The following is a 14,631-nucleotide window of genomic DNA, read 5'->3' as shown; positions in this document are numbered from 1 at the left end:
ATCATTAGGAGTTGAGATGATGTCATCTGGAGGAGCTCATGGCTTGGCCATGATTACAAACTCCGTAGTGTGAGCGAAGAGATGACAATCTGAACTGAAGGTTCCTCCAAGTGATGGCAGTGGGGGCATTTTTCAGGTAGAAGTAGAGAGACATTCTTATGTATGGAAGTCAAAGGGAATTTTAATGGCCTTTATTTACATGTACTACTCAAACTAGAAGCAAATTCCAAATCAGTGAAGGCGCCTTTAACGTTACTTGGTTGCCAACAATACACACTTCCTACTAGTTTTAATCAAGTTCAAATTAATTGCAGGGCAGACAAACCCATTTACTTTCTGCATGAAGCCTAAAACATTCACGTACAGTAGCAATAAATGAGTCAATGACACTGCTACACCAGTGGGAAAAGTGGGAAAACTTGTAGGCAAGAATCAAGTTGACTACTGCCCTTTTTCTGCTGTTTATGCACTGGCATTTGCTAAGGATGAAGTGAGGATTACATTTTTTTTAGAAAGTGCACTGCTGCAAGTAAAATGAATTTCACGTTAATGCAGTACATTGTGATGTACACTTTACACTATGATATGACAAATCTGAGCAGTGAATCATTACAGCTCATCAACTTTCTCACTCTTACTTGTGCACAGCAGAGAAATAAAAAGCTTTGGGGAAGGTTTGGAGGGGGTAGTATATACTGTACTGTATAGTAATGCACGTGTATAAATTTTGGGGGGGAAGTGGTTAACAAACCATAACTGGAGACAATGTGACAAAAGTAGAAAGTTTTGTATAACAGTTGTTTCTTTAAGGCATTTTTTAGCTTGGTTTGACCAATAGCTGCAAAGGTGCAGGAACTGTCACATTAGTTGGTCTAAATTAAATAAGTGTGTTGTTTCAGGGGCATCACATCTGCTGCAACACCAACCACTGGGCCGTGAGAGGCCGTGTCAGGATAATAATGTTTACATTTCTGTTTATTTTATTATGGTTGTCATCATAGGTTATCACTCTCTAATCTCTTGCCATTGTATGCAATAAAACCAAAGTTTAAATACAAGAGACAGAAAAAAACAGAGCAACACAGGTGGCGGTTTGTTGTGGGATGATCTAATCCCTCCTAATGCTGACTCCATGGCTACAGCCATGCTCTAAACTGTCTACAGCAAAGTTTCATATAATCCTCCTCTCTCTCTCTCTCTCTCTCTCTCTCTCTCTCTCTCTCTCTCTGACACATTTACTAATTTTGGCCAAGTCAAAGACAGTTAACTCTACTTTTTCCCCCTTCTTGATCCTGGTTAAGGCTTGCATTCCTACTGCCTGCCTGACATCTCCCTTGCATTTAGTTAAGCAAACTCATCTTAAACCAAAAAATACAGTACAAACATCCTTCTTAAAATCACAAAATCCAGTCTACCCTCTCAGAAAAGAGTTCATTTCTTTTAATAGGGTCCATTTTGGCCCATATGTACTGCGCATGATAATTTGTAGGAAATCCAATGTGTTTAAACTTCTCTGTTGATGGACACCAGTAATTACTTTGAGGTGGAAAGCAGCTGCAGGCCTTTCTAACTGTTACACCTGGTTCTTGTGACATCATGACTGACTCATTATCTAAGACAGCTCAACATTTTATGACTAAAATATGACACAGTGCCAGTTGGTCATATCATGTCTACTGCTGCATGCATGATGCAGGTGGTGCCAAATCCCTTACTTTGTCTTTTTATGATAGATAAAAAAATAGTTTGTAGCTGTTTGAAATATAGACTCTGGATACCTCTTTGCAACAAACAATGAAAAAAATCTGTCAGTCAATCTTGACAGCTCCTGAAGTATTTCCATCACCACAGCAAACATGAAATATGCAGGAAATTTTTTATTTATTTTTTTGCCACTGTATTCAAATTTTTTTTTTACACAGATCCGGCAGCTCCTAATTTACTAGCTAGTTTGACTTATTAAAGCTTCTTTATGTTCCCATTTTTGTTTTTCCTGGTGTTTTTTATATGGCCTCTAGAGGTTGCTACATATTTATATGGCCTCTAGAGGTTGCTACATTATTTTGTCATGAGAATACGAAATGTAAAGATGCAGCGTAATAATCTTACTATAACTCTAACATAACTTAAAACATCCTTAGATCTATTACATTAAAAATTAGGTATAGGATATTTATCTACCTAAGTTTTTAATACTGCTGATCACATATACTCTTCAAAGATATTGCTGCTTCCACAAATGTTATATGAGCTAAAACATCAGAATAAAAACAAGATCAGGCATGATGCTGTGGATATAATGAAACTACTGCCAAAAGCTGACTAGCACTTTTCTGTCTAGATGTCTTGATGTCTCTTGGTGAACATGACCAGGCAGAGTGTGTCATGGAAATTTCTCAGATCACCACTAAATGCATACTTAAACGATTTGAAACCGCCAGGCGTCTGACTGCTTCACCTGCAGAGTAGATTTATTATACTTGCATGTAGGAGAATCAAAGTTTCTCCATCAGTCCACGGTATCTATCAAAGTAAATGTTAAATAGTCTGCACTTATATAGCACTTTTCTACCTATTGGCACTCAAAGCACTTTACACTGCTTCCAATTCACCCATTCGCACTTACAGCTGTGCAGCAGGCTGTGCACTCAGCTGTGCAGCTACCCAACAATCACTGGGAGCAACTAATTTGGGGTTCAGTGTCTTTCTCAAGAACACATTGACATGTGAGGAGCCGGGGTTCGAACCAGCAACTGCGGGATTGGTGGACGACCAGTCTACCTGTTTCTATGTGTTTTTATATCCACATAAGTTTACCTTAGGGTAGTTCAGGTAGCCACAGCTGCATTTCTCCTTACATTTAAATCTGCACAGGTTTCCTGTTTGAAACAAGTGTTTTTTTACTAACCAGATACACTGCAGTATACAACAAACACTTATTACTTTAGCTTTTTACTGTTGGTTGTACATGAATGATAATATTTAATATAATTACATTTTAGTTTCTTTCAAGTGTTTTTTATCGTACATTTTGGGCAAAAATGATTGTAGAGTGTTCTGTATAATTACACATAATATACAGTAGGTGTGCCACAGCCCAGAAACAAAACAATCCATTACCTATCAGATGCTGTCACTATAGACATTCAAATGTGAACTTAATCCAACAGATGTCTTTTACCACATCTGAAATGCCTATTGACATGAAAGTGAACAATCTTTATCAATTACCACATGTGTGGCAATAAAAATCATTATTCAGTCATTTTTATTGCTGTATTGTTATTCTTTATTACTTCATCCTTATGTCCCATATGCTCACAAGCAGCTGTCTAACATTTATTTGTTGTTGTTGTTAGTGACTCTTTGCACACCTACATTCTTTAGCTTTTTGTCATACAAGTAAAATTTTTTGTTTGAACTTGTCATAAAAAACATAAAACTACAATTTTAACTGCACTGACCAAACAAACAATCCAATTGTAAGAACAAAGGTTTAGTAACATTATACCTGTTCGTAAGAACATTTTGCAACATCACAGTTATTGCCAGTGTAGCATTTTAGGTCAATTTATCTGATAGAACTGGGGCCATGACTTAATGCATTTGAGTGAAAACTAAAACACTCTCCTTACCATTCTGCTGATTGAAGGGAAACATATATTCATTCACTTCCACACACACACACACACACACACACACACACACACACACACATATATCTATCTATGGATAGATATAAAGATATAGATACATCTTTGTGTGTGTGTGAGTCTATGTGCATGTGCAAAGACAGTCCCCTGATACGACCCAGACAGGCAGACTGCCGTCATGAACTTTAACACACTAGTCTGGGAGTGTAGTGGTCTCATTTCTGGGCACTAGGCCAAAAAAGTAAAGGGAACTACCTCTCAGGCTCTCCCTCCTATGCTCAATACCATGAGCCACAAATGGACCACATCAGTTCACACTGCGGGACAACACAAAGAAACCATTCTTTTCCAGGAATGCTTATGCTTTTCATAATAACTATTAATCCCCTGTTTTTTGGGCAGGGCTGGGTTTATAAAAAATTTCTGCTTTGGTAGAAAGTTTAATTTGTGTCAGCTTCATGTATGCTCTTCAGTTACCAGCCTGCTGAAAATGAAAGTGTAGACGAGCATCTGAGCCACAGTGCCAGAGCAACATATGGAGTTTTGTGCATCTTTCTCAGACAAGACCAGAGGAGCGAGAGGTGTATAGGGCAATTTGAGGGATTTTTAAATGTTCATAAACCTTAGGTTACATTTCTTTGCAGTGTGTTGTGTAAGGCCACTCATCAAGGTACTGGCGACCTTAAAAGTTGTTTATGTGTTCATGTAAATTTCAGAGGTCAGTGATTATCTTTCATCCTTGAAGATAACTCTGCATCTTTGAATCAGGAAGTCTTGTGTACATGCCGGCTGTATAGATGTCTGACAGGGCGGTTTTGATCTTTGCTCCATGTTGCTTCTAAAGCTAAATGCTTCTAAAGAGTTATCTTCTGATTGACATGTTCAGGTCAAGTACTGTAAATAGTGAGGGCAAATAAAGTTGGGATTGCTGCCTTAGTTGAAAAATGGTCTGCCTATATTACACTTTTCTCTTAGTGGCAATATTCACTGGAGCTGGTGTTTTCAAATCTACACTGATTTCATGTTGATCACCTTTAGTGTTTCTGATCACAGTTTTTCAAACATAATATAACTTTGTTATGTCACTGTCTTTCTGCTACTGATGTTCCTATTCAAGCCTTTTGCATGTATCAAGGTTTGGAGACAATTGCATATATATATCTTGAACATTGTATTGCTGCAATACCTGCTTCAAAGCTTTCCTAGAAGCATGTCACTGATTTTTTTTAAGAAAAACTATTTGTTCATGGCATTTTGTACTTTCAATCAATTAGATTTAATCACAGTCTACACAAGCAGGATATACTCATGGGACTAAGTCCTCCTTCAGCCCTCAGCCAAATAAATCAAGCACACTTCACTTATTGTTTGTTGGGTGTCACATGAGATTGGACCAAAAAAAAAAAAACACAGCACCCAAAACACAACACTCTGTGCTAGATCCTACAAAACCAGCTGCTCAATTCAAATTGTCATATATCATGTCAGAAAAAACTGGGCAACAAGATGACAGTGGCCACAACTTCTGTGGAATAAATTTCTCTTTATGACTGACTGACTTTGTAGAACTGCACACTGGGGATGAACATCAAAAGGCAGCAGGCATGCCTGTTGTAAATCCAATGAATGCTCCTTTATAAATAATATTTTGAACTGGTTCAACAGCTTTTGGCTTGTCCCTTCAGGGTTCGCCGCAGTGTTCCACACGTTGATTTGGCATGAGTTTTTTTGCCTTTCCTGTCGCATCCCTCCTATTTTATCCGGGCTCAGGACCAGCACCAAGGTCGCCCTTGGTGACAAGTCTGTCAGTTTGGGAACAGGCTTTAGCATGCTGTGGGGCTCATTTTCAGGTGCAAACCCTTGTTTATCCTTTTTTATCCATTAGGGTGCACACATTTATAGGATTGTAGGCTCCAGCTGATATACTTTGGTCATAACCTATAGGTTATGGTATTTTGTGTATTATATGCAGCTTAAACACTGGTTTTAATCACATATTTCACCCACAATCGTATAATAATCAGACAATACAGTATAATCGCAGTGGATATAAAAAATACATCAAGAAAACTATACATTTGCAAGCAGGGATTGAACACACTCACTCCACCGGGAGTGCAGAGGTCTTCCATTAGGCCTCATTATTTTATAGCTTAGGCAACCAGTCAATATGCTACGTTTCTCTGAAACTGGGTGATCTAAGAGTTCTAATTAGAACATACCAAATACAGGGGCAAATGTCAAAGCAGATTCTGAGTATAGCCCCAGGGTTGTTACTTCACAGTCCACACACATGGTGCCTTGGAAAACTTCCATTTCAAATGAAATCAGGTCAGGATTTTCTCTCTCACTAGGAAACCCTCCAACTCAGCAAAATCATGGCTCAAACTGGGTAAACAAAGCACCACCAGGACTCACTAAGGCTATTCTTGCCCCTTTTTCCACTTAAGCCTTAATAATGTTCATATATAGTTGTTTTTTGAGACCCTCTACAAACACACATGGAGCCTTACGAGTTTGACCAAACCATCATTTCTGAGACCTGGTTCTGCTTGGTCTTTTTATGGTGAAACTAAACTCCAGCCATCTCATCTCTGACAAACAACCTGGTTTATCCTTTTAGATAAATTGAATCTATAACAATACTTTTAAGGACACAAGACACCAATTCCACAAGTGCGTGATCAGTCTAAATATGTCAGTCTGAGAGCAAAGTGCTTCACATGGCATCCGAGAAACAGAGGAACTGAATTACACAGGGAACAGAGAAACTAGCTATTGTTTTTCCAGGACCTCCACATGTGCGGTCTGGGCTGGTCCGAGCTCAGTCCTCTGATTGGACACACCTTCCTCACAGCTCACGCCTTCGCACTCCCATCCAGGCGGGGCGGGGCCTTCGCTGCATTTACACCCGTGATTGGCCAACAATAAGTAAATTTACAGCTTTATCTCTGCGGGTCCGAGGAGCAGGTCGCGCCTTATAAATACAGCCACCAGTTAGGAAAACAAAATGAGCACAGACAGCCAAAGGAGACGAGTCAGGGCACCGCTCTATGATATCTGTGAGAAGGATGCTGCAGCAAGCTCTTAGAGTATCCGGCCGGAGCGCCTTCCCCCTGGTCAAGTGGATGGAGAGATGGGCTGAGGCTGCGTCTCTCGGTCCTGAGGGGACCAGACGGCAGGCTATGAGGTCTCTGGACGACATGCCCGGGCCATCGGTCGCTAGCTTTGCCTGGGACTTGTTCGCCAAACGGGGGTTATCACGGCTGCACGAGTTACAGGTAGGATGGTGCTGACGTTCAACGTGCATTACTTTAAATGAGTGGGGGAAATTTTAAAGCACGCAAGTTTTCACAAGGCTTGCATTTAAGAATAAAGTTATGGAGCATCACATTAGGACATCGAATCGCAAGAAGGATGCACGGGAGGCGTTAAGGGGACAGATTGAATGCAGTTCATACAGATAGTTGGGGATGGGGGACAAAGAGATGAGGAGTGTAAAGTGGTTACTGGACACAACGTGTCTCTTACTTGACTTAAGATTGACTCTATTTGTACACTGGAGCTTTCTGTTTTGTGTAAATTGCATATTGCACCATGACTCATTCTGCACATACATAATGATGGACAGTGAGGATCGGAGAGCCAACTATTACCTCATTTTTTAAATGTAATATAAAAAATAAAATGTAATATAAACATACACTGTAATATAAAAACATGCCTAATTAATTTAGGCATCACCTATCAACATGTCATCAGGGGTTAAGAAAACCCTGGGCTTAAACTAGGCCAAACTTGTCAGTTACCGCAATGCCCACAGAGTTTTAAGGTCAAACCTTGTTCTCATGCTCCAGCTGGAAGGAGTCCAGCGATTTGGCCCCATGTGGAAGGCGAGTTTCGGCCCCATCCTGACAGTCCACGTGGCTGATCCAGCACTCATCGAGCAGGTCCTGAGGCAGGAGGGCCAGCACCCCATGCGCTCTGATCTGTCCTCCTGGAAAGACTACAGGAAGCTCAGAGGACATCACTGTGGGCTCTTGACATCGTGAGTGGTGCATAATCACCTGCATGTAACTGGGATAAGGGCAACTTTTCAGGCAGTCAAATGTCTTCTTCTAAATGTATCTAATATATTTCTATGGCATAATTTTAATCAAAGCAGAACAATTAGCCCTTTAAGGCTTCATAACGTAAGACTTCTAATAATTTAAAAAGCACTGTAAGAGAGTCACAGTGTCCAAGTGTATGAGGCACATTGGATAAGCAGCAGTTAACTATTAAGGACAACCATTCAGCTGTTTGCACAGATGTCAGTATGTATTTTTACTGTGTGTCTCTGTGTGTGTTTATAGCGAGGGGGAGGAGTGGCAGACAGTGAGAAGTCTCTTGGGGAAGCACATGCTGCGGCCGAAGGCGGTGGAAGCTTATGATAAAACCCTGAACAGCGTGGTAACTGACCTCATTGACAAACTTCGCCTCAGCAGGAGCCCTCAGGGCCTCGTCTCTGACATCGCCAGCGAGTTCTATCGTTTCGGCCTCGAGGGTAAGTGTCTTAGTGGCACTGCCATGCTTCACTATGGAATGTGCCAGACATTCTGAACACTGGCAATTAGGGCCAGCCACAGGATGTAAAACTGAGAAAACGTTTTCTGTCTTTGATTCACACAGAAATGTATGCAAAAACATAACCAGATATAATGAGATGGTTTGTTTGTTTTTTTATCTGTTGTCAGCTTCCATAACCACAGCTTACTGAATACAGCTCATTGCATTTTACAGATAACCCTTCAAAAGAAAAATGCACAGAGCCGACATACACTAACAACATTAACACTTACGCTTGCCGTAAGACACAACTATGTTCATTCAATATCTTCTCCCAGATCTTCTCCAGTGCCTCTGTGGTCACATGAGTAGTTCTCAAACATTTACTCTACTGTTGTCAAGATGACTGTGTCATGGAAACTGGACCGAGAACTAGACTGTGGATATTGATACTGTCAAATACAACTTGACTTAACTCACAATGAAAGGCCAAGTGTCTAATGACTTAATGTATAACATGTGTCATACACAACCCCCATTGTTTCACTTGGTCATAGTGTTTTCTGTAAAAACCAGACATAAATACTGAATACTTTGTGTATATCAACCATGTACACTTTAATGAAACATTTTGCTTTCTGCTGTGAAGTTATAGTTGTCATGAAGTTATCATGCTTCTCATATTATAACTTTTTATTTAATTTTCAAGAAAAATATCTCTTGTCCTCAGGTCCCCCTGACCATATTCCTATAGCTCAGTTTAATTTAATCATAACAAATTGTAACTTGTGGTTACAAAAGGCTTTATTTCCTTAAATGAAGATACAATAACCTTTGTACCATCTTGTCCTAACCTTCTCGTTTTCTTTCCCTGTTTTGTTGTGTGTTTTTATTTTTTTTGACAGGCATTTCCTCTGTGTTGTTTGAATCCAGAATTGGTTGCTTAGATCAGGTTGTTCCTGAAGAGACAGAGCGTTTCATCCAGTCTATTAACACCATGTTTGTGATGACACTTCTCACAATGGCCATGCCAAGTTGGTTGCACCAGCTGTTCCCTAAACCCTGGAAGATCTTCTGTCAGTGCTGGGACTACATGTTTGACTTTGGTAGGTTACATGTCCCTTTTTTTGTAAGAAAATGTTACAAAATTACACAAGGAACTTTTTCTTTTCCTTTCGGCTGTTCCCTTTCAGGGGTCTCCACAACGGATGATCTGCCTCCATCTAACCCTGTCCTCTGCATCCTCTTATCTCACACAAACTCACTTCATGTCCTCTCCCACTACATCCATTAATCTCCTCGTTGGTCTTCCTCTAGACCTCCTGCCTGGCAGCTCCAACCTCAGCATCATTCTACCAATATATTCACAGTCTCTCCTCTGAACATGGTCAAACCACCGCAAACCTCTGACTTTATCTCCAACACATCTAATGTGAGCTGTCCTTCTGATTTCCTGATTCCTGATCCTTTCCATCCTCGTCACTCCCTGTAACCTCACTGTTCCACTTGGATCCCTCTCACTCAAACACATGTATTCTGTATTGCTGCAGCTAACCTTCATTCCTCTGCTTTCCAGAGCAGACCTCCACCTCTCTAGATTTTCCTCCACCTGCTCCCTCCTCTCGCTACAGATCACAATATCATCTGCAAACATCATAGTTCACGGAGATTCCTGTCTAACCTCATCTGTCAGCCTGTCCATCACCAGAGCAAACAAGAAGGGGCTCAGAGCCGATCCTTGATGCAGACCCACCTCCACCTTGAACTCCTCTGTCACACCTACAGCACACCTCACCAAGGTCTTACAGCTCTCATACATGTCCTGCACCACTCTAACATACTTCTCTGCCACTCCAGATGTCCTCATACAATACTCCTGCTCGCCACCCTGTCATACGCTTTCTCTAAATGTACGAAGACACAATGCCTGTGACCTTCTCTGTACTTCTCCATCAGCATCCCCAAAGCAAATACTGCATCTGTTGTACTCTTTCTTGGGATGAAACCATATTGCTGCTCACAAATGTTCACCTCTGCCCTTAGCCTACCACTACTCTTTCCCACAACTTCATTGTTTGGCTCATCAACTTTATTCCTCTGTAGTTACCACAGCTCACATCTCCCTTGTTCTTAAAAATTGGCACCAGTACACTTCTCCTCCAGTCCTCAGGCATCCTCTCACTCTCCAAGATCTTGTTAAACAAACTAGTCAGAAACTCTACTGCCACTTCTCCTAGACACTTCCATACCTCCACATGTATGTCATCAGGATCAACTGCCTTTCTACTCTTCATCCTCTTCAACGCCTTCCTCTTTGTAATCTTTGCTACTTCCTGCTCCGCACCATTCATCAACTCTTCAAAGTACTCTTTTCATCTTCCCATCACACTCCTGGCATCCACAGGGGAATACAACCACAGTGGGGCACAAGTCAGTGTCTACTTGTGCCAGTCCCAAGTCTGAATAAACGCAAAGGGTTGTGTCACGAAGGGCATTCGATGTAAAACATATGCTAAATTAAACATGCAAAATTATCCTGATCACTGGATCAGGAAGCAAGAGATTAAAGTCCTTCACCCTCACGCACGATAAGATCATCTGAGCTGAACCAAACATAAAGTCGGATGTTGAACATCAGTCAGGATGACAAAAGAGTGGATGTAATCAACCTCATAGTTGAGTTAGTTATCCCCAGATTTGCAAATCAAACATTTCAAATGTTTGAGAAGGTCTAGCATTTAATCACCAGGCAACATATTAGGTGATTCAAACATCATGTAATAGAAGCGATTACAACTGACATATTTTTATTTCATTGCCATAACAGCCCTTATTATCTGTGTCTGTAGCAAAAGGTCACATTGACCTGCGTCTGACAGCTGAAGCAAAGAAGATAGCTCGTGGAGAGAAGGTGGAGGGCCGCTATCTCACTTACTTCCTGTCCCAAATGGGCCTGCCAATGAAGACTGTCTACAGTAACGTCACAGAGCTTCTTCTTGCAGGAGTCGACACAGTAAGAAGGACTGCTCTGTCCCCTTCTTCACCAGATTCTTTTGTCAGTCTGACAGATTTTTAAACTCTTTTGTGCTTTGTGCATTCCCAGATCTCCAGCACGATGTCTTGGTTTTTGTATGAGCTTTCCCGTCACCCTGAGGTGCAGACCTCACTCCGGGAGGAGGTGTTGAGTGTACTGGAGGGCCGAAGGATACCTGAGGCGGCAGATGTGGCTCGCATGCCACTCCTGAAGGCCACGGTCAAAGAAGTGCTCAGGTATAAGTCTAAATGTTAAACCTATATCTAGTTTTCTTACCCCAAGTGCTTATGCTTACATTATTAAACTTTTATTTACTAGGTTGTACCCTGTTATTCCTGCTAATGCAAGGGTGATTCCCGAAAGAGATATCCAGGTTGGAGACTACCTCATCCCTAAAAATGTGAGTGTTTGTCTGGAATCGGATGCTATTGGTATTTACAAAATAGACAAACTTGATTCCTGATGTGGCCTTAGTAGAATGAGCTCTATTATTTAGCTAAATATAAATGTGCTTCCACCCAGACTCTGATTACCTTGTGCCACTTTGCAACATCACGGGATCCAGCAGTGTTTCCAAACCCAAATGAATTCCAACCGCAGCGATGGTTGAACAAGGACCAGACTCATCACCCGTATGCCTCGGTGCCTTTTGGGGTTGGAAAACGCAGCTGCATAGGTCGACGTATCGCTGAGTTGGAGCTCTACCTTGCTCTTGCCCGGGTAAGTTGGCTGAACTTGATCTTCAGTCTTTTTAAGCTTTTAACATATACATAGATTGGGTTGTACTGATTGCTGAGATTACTGAGTAGCTTTTGAAACACCAGGACCCAAATCTGGTTTTATCCAGGCTTAATCAATAGTTTTAGTGGACACAGAAAGACTGCATAAAGTACATGAGTGGAGAACAATTTGTTTGTGGACAAATAATACCCACAAGTGGGTTGACAAGTGCTTCAATGTTTATTCAGCTGTAGTTAAATCATATTATTATATGATAGCTTTTCTAAGAAACAGATCAGAAGAAAATAAACACACTCTTTTAGATGCTGCCTGTATGCAGATTCTTTGAAGTATTTAACAAGGGATTAGCCTGTTGGAATAGTTTGTCAAAAACTGCAGTATTTCTGGCCAATCCTCTTGCTGCACTTTTTCTTGGAAGAATGGGGAAAAACTAAAAGAAGGGGCTTTAAGCCACTGTGCAAATTCAGGTCTTAATGAATTAATTTGAAAACTTAATCCAGGGATTTCAGTTAAGAGTCACTACCCAACATTAACCACATGGTGAGCAATTGATTTGTAAATTTCAATCACCCTGTAGTAAAACTGTGTTCTCTGTTTCTGCCCATATTAGATCCTAATAGAGTTTGATGTGAAACCGGACCCTGAAGGGGTTTCTGTGAAGCCAATGACACGGACGCTTCTAGTTCCTGAAAATATCATTAGCCTCCAGTTCATTGAACGATGACCTGCTCTCCCGAGCTGCTCAGTTACCTGGAGTCAAACTCAAGTCTTTCTGCAGAGGGGGGCACTAGAAGGCGGAGTTATCACCAGCCGTGAACATGCTGCATGTAGACGATCGTATCAGAACAGACCTTCAAACTTTGACATGACAAAGACCAAAGCCCTTGGTACGTGTAACCTATTTTCTAGAGACTGACACTTGGAGAAAGTCAAATAAAAACAGGATGAAGAAGGATGGCTTATCACTAAGGCACTGGGCATTGTGTAACTCCAAATTTAACACTGTTTTTCAAAACATAAAATCACCATTAAGCACTTATTTGCACAGAGACAAAGAGCAAAGCTAGTTTGACTTTTATTTTATCCTTAAAGTGAGCCAGACCACGTTACATTTCCTGGACTTTACACATCAGCATTTGAAGCAGTTTTTTTCCTGAATCTAGTAACCCTTCTTTAATCTGATTATGAAGTGTGATTTTCTGCACTGTCAAATACATACAGCAGCAATATCAGCAATCTCCTCTGTTTTAAGAACCTAATTCTGGTGTACTAAGGGGCACATTACATGTCTGATTGAGAGTTTGAGAGACACATTGTGCTGTACATTATTCAAGGCTATTAGCTTATTAACCTCAGACTAAATCGTGGAGACGGTGTTTCTTATATCAGGAAGTCTTATTGAGCTACTATGAAATTGTTATCTAGATATGATGTTCATTAGTGTATATTTAATGGTGCTTATAGTGCAACGTTTTAGTGATCAGTTCCTTTTGGTAAAGGCAGCTCTTGAAATTATCCTGTGTCAGAATAAATGGTGCCACTGAAATCCTCAGAATAGGCTACTCTGTGTTCAGGCTTTGCAAATATGTCTGTAATGTTTTTAAAATGTATGCCACAGTTCAATAGTGCAGCACATCTTTTTTTTTGTACTAAACCTACTTTAATATACCATCATTTTGTAAACTTATAAACTGAATGCTTCAGTATCTGAACTTATTGTATTTATTTTTTATTTAACACATTTTGAAACCGTTACTGTAAATGTTAATAAAATATTGCTAATAAAACTGTTTGTGTATTTGATTTCTGCTATTTAAAGAAAACCTATTAATGTCAATAATATTGTTTCTTTTGTGTTAACATGATACCTAATTATGTTCTGCAACGATGCAGCTTTTAAATCTGCTTTGACAACAGCTGTATCACATTAAGTAAAATAAACACATTAAACATGTTTCTAAATGTCATTTCGATGCCAGTGAACTACTATCGAGCACGTAGGCATTAACTTCCAAGAAACACAACACTGAGTACTAACCTTCCTGTGTGGCAGATGGTCCAGCAGCAGTGGATCAATAATTTGGACCAAACCACTCTACTGCCTTATCACATCTACTTTTACATGGGGAACTGTAACCTATATCTATAATCATGTTAATTTCGGAATTCATGCAATTTATTTATTTATTTCTAATTAAACCCTCGTGCAAAATCAGGTATGATAAATAAGATCCTGTTTTAAGCTATTAAATAATTTGATTATAGTCCTGGATTTGTGGGCTTAAAAATATTGTAGTATTGATTCTTACTTTGGTGTAGTCTATTTGATCTGCGCACTACTTACTAGAAGTTTGATTTGGACTGACTGAGAAGGGACTGTGGAGAATGCCATTATAATTGACAGAATAGTGCTATCCTATAGACTATTACTACTGTGTAAAACCTGCAATGGCACTGGAAATATCATTCAAGTACAAAGGAAAAGTTTTAGGTTCCTTTTGGGAAAAGGATCTACAGTTGGTCTGATAGCCAAAGCAATAAACTGATATTAAAAATAACTCTGTTAGTCTAACAGAACAATTTCCTGTGGACTCCCGTTGATCTTTTATGGTGCTAGGGGTGATTCTGGTTTATTAAAAAGTAAGAAGAGATACA

The 14,631-nt window shown here is 40.2% G+C and overlaps 1 protein-coding gene across 2 annotated transcripts; it reads left to right on the top strand.

The window, feature by feature from the left end:
* Positions 1-6,568: 6,568 nt before the first annotated feature.
* Positions 6,569-13,902, top strand: cyp27b1 (cytochrome P450, family 27, subfamily B, polypeptide 1). 2 transcript variants are annotated; one of them, XM_067505945.1, is made up of 10 exons: positions 6,569-6,934; positions 7,511-7,701; positions 8,009-8,199; positions 9,107-9,307; positions 9,833-10,000; positions 11,051-11,214; positions 11,305-11,471; positions 11,554-11,635; positions 11,758-11,955; positions 12,587-13,902. In XM_067505945.1, exons 1-10 carry the CDS (start codon positions 6,707-6,709, stop codon positions 12,698-12,700), a joined length of 1,704 nt encoding a protein of 567 aa, XP_067362046.1. In that variant the 5' UTR covers positions 6,569-6,706; the 3' UTR covers positions 12,701-13,902. The 2 variants fall into 2 exon arrangements, with proteins under 2 accessions (XP_067362046.1, XP_067362048.1); XM_067505947.1 differs by lacking the exon at positions 9,833-10,000 and having other exon boundaries at positions 6,570-6,934; positions 12,587-13,901.
* Positions 13,903-14,631: the final 729 nt, after the last annotated feature.

This window comes from Channa argus, chromosome 5 (genome assembly GCF_033026475.1).
Source record: "Channa argus isolate prfri chromosome 5, Channa argus male v1.0, whole genome shotgun sequence".
Classification (NCBI taxonomy): domain Eukaryota; kingdom Metazoa; phylum Chordata; class Actinopteri; order Anabantiformes; family Channidae; genus Channa; species Channa argus.
The sequence above is the reverse complement of the archived record's forward strand: the minus strand, read 5'-3'. Positions and strand labels throughout refer to the sequence as shown.